The 5,607-nt window shown below is 60.7% G+C and overlaps 1 protein-coding gene across 1 annotated transcript in view; it reads right to left on the reverse strand.

Annotated features, from left to right (window-relative positions):
• Stap2 (signal transducing adaptor family member 2) overlaps window positions 1-5,259 on the reverse strand; it is a 7,429-nt gene extending 2,170 nt beyond the window's left edge. The window contains exons 1-6 of the mRNA XM_048810899.1: window positions 5,028-5,259; window positions 2,944-3,015; window positions 2,672-2,794; window positions 1,690-1,746; window positions 1,069-1,169; window positions 255-424 (exon numbers count right to left, since the gene is read on the reverse strand). Coding sequence (XP_048666856.1) covers window positions 255-424; window positions 1,069-1,169; window positions 1,690-1,746; window positions 2,672-2,794; window positions 2,944-3,015; window positions 5,028-5,129 — 625 coding nt within the window. The 5' untranslated portion in view covers window positions 5,130-5,259. The remainder of the gene's footprint in view (window positions 1-254; window positions 425-1,068; window positions 1,170-1,689; window positions 1,747-2,671; window positions 2,795-2,943; window positions 3,016-5,027) is intronic.
• Between the last annotated feature and the right edge of the window lie 348 nt (window positions 5,260-5,607).

Genomic DNA, 5,607 nt, shown 5'->3' on the forward strand with positions numbered 1-5,607 from the left:
GGTGGGCCAGACCGACTGACTCCACCCCAAAGGGGGACCCGCCCCCAGTGCTGGCACCGCCCACCGAAGGGACCCGGCCGACCGACGCACCCCAGAAGGAGCCCTCTCTTGTGGCGGCCGCGAGCACACATTCTCCCTCCGTCTTCAACGTGGCCCCGACCCCACCCCGACGACGAAGCCCAAGGGAGATCCAGCGTCACGCTGGTCCCCTAGGTCCCGGCTCGGCCGCCCCTCCGAGCACGCCCCACGCCCACCCGCCCAGTGCAAGCCCCTGGGCCGTCCCGCGTACCCGTTGAGCGTTTGTCGCGTGGTGACTGACACGCCGTCCTTGCCGTCCCCGCTGGGCCGCAGCAGCAGGTTCCCGCACTCGGGGTAGCGCTCCAGGAGCAGCTGGGCCTCCAACCGGCTCACCTTCAGAAAGCACCTGGGGCGGGCCGCGCCACCTACTTGGCACCGCCGGGTCCCGCAGGAGCGGGTGGCCCGGAGGACCAAGCCCACCTCCCAGGTCCAGGCCCCGCCCCTGGGGTCCCACCCCCAGACCTAAGCCCAGGCCCCGCCCCGGACACCCAGACCCACCCCCAGACCGAGAGCCTGCCCCCAGAAGCTAAGCCCCGCCTTCCTCAGTAACCCCGCCCCTGAAGGCCCAGTTCTGCTTGGGCACGTGATCCACCCTGGAGGTCCTCTCCATCCCCTAGTCAGAAGGCCAGGTACACCTTTCAGGACTCACCTGGAGAACCTTCCCGCCCGGCAAACCCAGACCCTTCCCTGGAGGGCTCCCCAGGAACCTAGGACCGCGCTTGAAGGCCAGGCCCATCCTCAGGCCCCGCCCTCAGGGTCCAGACACGCCCGTTGGCCCACAAGGCCTGGCCACCCTGCAGGCCACCTGGAGACCCTCTAGGCACCGAGACCCAAGATCCCATCCCACCGAAACCCAGTATGAGTTCTTTTCCCCGCTCCAACCCTGATGCAGCCTGTACTCAACCAGGTCACCTGAGCCAGCTCAGGGACACCGTCAGCCACTCCCCCTTTTCGTCCCCATCCTGGAGTCCCTTAGGCCCTGGCACTCACGACGGCGTCTCCAGGGAGCGGCGCGCCTCCTCTTTGGCGAGGACCTCGGCCATCATATACAGGTGTCCTGGCAGCAGGGTTAGCTTGGATGGGATGCGGAGCTGAGGGGTGATCAGGGCCCAAGCCGTGAACCAGCATGTGTGCCCACATCCCCGACAGGCAAACTGAGGCCAGCTCGCAGAGCCAGGATAAGAACCCGGGTCTGAGGGCTCCAGAGCCTCAGGACACCGTAGGGGCAAAGAGGGCTTCCAGAGGATGAGAGGAGGCCCTGCAGAGGGGGATGCTGCTGGTGCTGGAGTCTGGGGTGTCACACTCCACAATCTACAGGGGCAGCAAGTCCCAAACTCAGTGGCCTGCCAGGGCCAGGCAGGAAGCAAATAAGTAAATGAGAAAAATCAGGAACGGGGGCTAAAATTTCTGGTTTTGAAACAATGGCAGCTAATTTTGAGTTTTAGCATTATGTTGGCCAAACAGATGTCTATGGGCTACCTGTGCCTGCAAGTGGCCAGTTGGTGACCAGTGTGCCACACTCCAGAGACTCCTTCCGACTGAGGGGTGGACAGGGAGAGGATCTCTAAGGCGGTCTGCTGGAGAATGGAGCAAGGGCAGGGCCGTACTCACCTCCACCACGGTCAGGATGAAGCCTTTCCACATCTCGCGAGACTCCAGGCTCTCCACCTAGGGAGGGAAAGCGAGCCCCGCGCTGACTGGACCCCGTGGGCTCGGTGGTGGAACCGGCCTGCGAATAACAGTCCCTGCTCCCAAGGGCTGTTTGAAGATGAAATGAGTTAGGCAGGCTAATGTACAATGATGTCTGGATATAAGTCCTCACGAATGTGGGGTGTATCACTGTTAGTGATTATACCAACCATTGAAAAACAGGAATCTAGCTGGGCGCCCGCTAGGGAGGCTGAGGCAGGAGGATCATGAGTTCAAAGCCAGCCTCAGCGACTTAGCAAGGTCCTAAGCAACTTAGTGAGACCCTGTCTCAAAATAAAGTGTAAAAAGGGCTGGGGATGTGGCTCAGTGATGGACCCCTGGGTCCAATCCCTGGTAGAAAACAAATACGAAAGTAAAAAGAAAACCATGAATCTAGGACTAGGGATGTGTGTGGGTGGCTCAGCAGTAGCACTTGCCTAGCATGTGTGAGGCCCTGGGTTCCATCCCCAGCACAAGGAAAGAAAAAAAGAAAGAGAGGGAAAGAGAGAGAGGGAGAGAAGGAGAAAGAGGAAAAGAAATGGAAGGAAGGGAAGACACATGAATCAGATTACACACACCTCCCTACGCTCAACTCCCCATGGCTCCCAAGCCCTGCAGCACACAAGCCCCACCCTGTCCCTTCCTGCCTTTCCTCCTCTCTCTTTCCCTCTCCTGACACAGGCCTTCGACGCACCAGACTCTGTCACTGTTCTGTCCTGCCTCGGGGTCTTGGCACAAGCTGTACCCTCTGCCCGTGAGCTCTTTCACAGATGTCTGAGGCTCAGAGAGGTTGAGTGACTTGCACAGCGTCACCAGCCCAGCGTAAGAGTCCACTTGACTCCATGTTTGTGTGTGTTAATGGGGCAGGGAAATAAGGAGGGACAAGCCCCTCCAAGTGGCCTACCTTGAACTTGATCTCCTGATCCCGGAGGACCAGGCTGAAGTGGATGCCAGGGTCACGTGAGCCTGCCCAGGGAGCTTCATCTGTGAGTTTCACAAAGGCTCTCAAGTCTAGCTTCTCCAGGGGCTGGGACATAGAAGAGGGGTCTGAGCACAGGTTGTGTCCCCTCAGGCCCTCTAGATAATGTGGCTGCTGTGGTGGCCTCGCCACGCATACCGTCTCCTGGTCCCGGGATCGAGGATGGACCAGTCATGAACCCCCACTTTCGCGCTTACCTGGAGGTCCCGATTGCTACTGTAGAAAGAGATGGTGAGGCCCTGGAGACCTGCCCAGAACTTCTTGTAACCCTGCGGACCAGAGGTGGAGGGGGAAGGAGGTGAGGTGGCAAAGCTGGGTGTCTGCAATACACTCCGTGTCTCGGGGCCTTGGCACTGGCTGTTCTCGGGGCCCGGCCACCGTCCCCAGAGCCCAAGCTCCCTCCAGCGCCTGCTGTCTGTCTGTCTGCTCACAGGCTGCCTCTCCAGGAGGCCCTTCACACCCAGGGCCCAGCTCCTAGGGCTTTGCTCTCCTCCGAGAAAGACAGAAAGGAATTGTGGGCTGGGTGTGGCTCAGTGGTAGAGCACCGGCCTGGGGCGAGCGGGGTTCCGGGCTCCATCTCCAGAGTCACAAGAGAAGAAGAAGAAGAAACTTAAAGAGCACCTGTCTGGTTTAGGAGGTGGGGGCTCAAGGAGTAAGGTGAACTGTGTTTGTGGTGTTCCTTCCACCAGCCAGCCCGCCACCCAGCGGCCACCCACCTGGCCATCTACCCACCATCACCCGTCCCTGCATCCACTCATCTGCCCAGCCGGCCAGCCGTTCACCCCTCACCTACCATCTGTCCATCTACCATCCACCCGTCCACCCAGCCATCCAGCCAGCAGCCCACTTGCCCATCAATTCTCCCTCCAGCTGCCCACAGACACGTACTCGGGGTTAACTACCATAGGGACCACGTGCACCAGGCACCATCAGGCCCGGAATGGACAGTACTTGGCTAACCTCGGGGTGGTGCTATGGATCCAGCCCAGCGTGACCTCAGCCATCTTGGGTCATAACCACCAAGATCACCCCAGCATAATCTGAGTCCATGTTTCCTGCAGTTTCCCGGCGGATTATAAATAGATAGCACAGTCACAGTGCTGTGTGGGACTTCACAACCGTACCCTGCTGCGCCTGGATGTGACGAGCTGGATAACCCAGGTACCGTCCAGTCAGGATGAAGCTGCTTCTGTCCTGACACAGTGATACGCCCCCCTCTCTCTGGCCAAATCACAGGGTTCTGTCAGAATGTCCCCCAGGAAGTTACACTGTGGGAAATGGGGTCTGCCTGCCTCTGTGCTTTGGTCCCGCGGCACCTCGGGGCCTGTCCTCACTAGGACTGGGCTCTTTTAAACCCATTTCATCCTGCTTCAACTCGGACGCTGTGGGACAAATCATCTTTCTCAGGGCCTCAGTTTCCCTGGGTATAAGTGGCAATGATAGCGGCTGCCACCTTGGGGTCTTGTGAGAACAGGTGGGTAGACAGATGTGGCGCCCAGGTGCCTGCCCGAGTCGGGTGCTCACCCACCCACATCCTGCCAGGTGGAACCAAGGCTCAGAGACTGAGGCCAAAGGCCAGGACTGAGGGGAGCGGAGCCGGGGCTCTCCCCTGCTGCTGCAGGGATCTGTTGGTTGGGGAAGGTTTGGGTGCCCAGGGCAGAAGGCAATGGAATTAGATGGGAACCCTGGTGGCCGAGGCAGGGGGGAGCAGGGGGTGCTGGGGGTCTACAGCAGAAAATGAATCTGGGCAGGGGAAGGGAAGGACAGTGCCCAAGGGAAACTGAGGGCTGGGCTTCACCGGGAGGAGCACACACCGCCCCCGGCCTTGGTCCTGTGGCCGGTGCCTGTCCCTGCTGAATGTGGCCCTCAGCATCTCGCCCTGCCCCCCAGGCCACCTGTCCAGGGCCTTGACCCCTGCAGCTAAAGTTCACAGGGCCAACTGAGGGCTGGGCACAGGAAGAGGCGTGGGAGTGAGAAGGCTCCGGTTTCTGGAGGAAGTCCCTGGATTTGTTTGTACCCAAGAGATGGAAAGAGGGATTGAGACCTGTACAGAGAGGAGGCAGAGATTGACAGGAGGGACAGAGGAGGTCAGGTTGGAGCCGGAGCCTGAGAAACGGAGACACAGGGGTAGCCAGGCCGAGGGCCAGAACCAGCCCCAGCCCCAGCAGGCCCAGATGTCCAGCCCCCACCGCCCCCACCCCGTGCCAGCAGGGAGACAGGCTCAGAGAGGTGGCACACCTGCCGGGGCCACCCAGCACTGCTGGCTCCCTGCCCACCTTACCTGGTCACAGGGTCCCTTTTTCTCTAGAAAGCTCTCGTAATAGTGTGAAGGCTGGATGCCCTTGGGCTTGGGGACCCGGGGTGGGCTTGGGGCTGAGGCCATGATGGCCCGGGTCTCCGCCCGCCTTTCCTTCCAGCCGGCGCCCCAGCCGGGCCAGGAAGCCGAGAAACAGGTTCCAGGGGAATTTCCTTTCGATTGTCAGCTTGTCACCTCCCTCCCCTGTCACCTCCCTCCCCTGCCAGTGCTGGGCGGGGGCTGGGACAGGGCAGGCCCAGGATCCCAGGGAAATGTCTCTCTGGGCTCTTTCCTGAGCCAGACTGAGTAGGGAGGCAGGTGGCGCCTGAGGGCTGAGGGGTGGCACAGCCACCTCACAGCACCCTGGTCCAGGCCCCTGGCCTGCTGGAACAAGCTCGCCTCTGGGGTCTCCAGGGGGACCACCCCAAACGTGCGTGCCAAATACGGAACCTGACAGCCTTCCTGCCGCGCCATCCCATCCCTTCCCACAGCCCTGTGCAGGCATCTAATTTCTGCCTTCTCTAGAGTTTCAGAGCCTCCCGTGCGTGGTCCCCTATTCTGTACC

The sequence above is a fragment of the Marmota marmota genome, unplaced genomic scaffold (assembly GCF_001458135.2).
Source record: "Marmota marmota marmota unplaced genomic scaffold, marMar, whole genome shotgun sequence".
Lineage (NCBI taxonomy): Eukaryota > Metazoa > Chordata > Mammalia > Rodentia > Sciuridae > Marmota > Marmota marmota.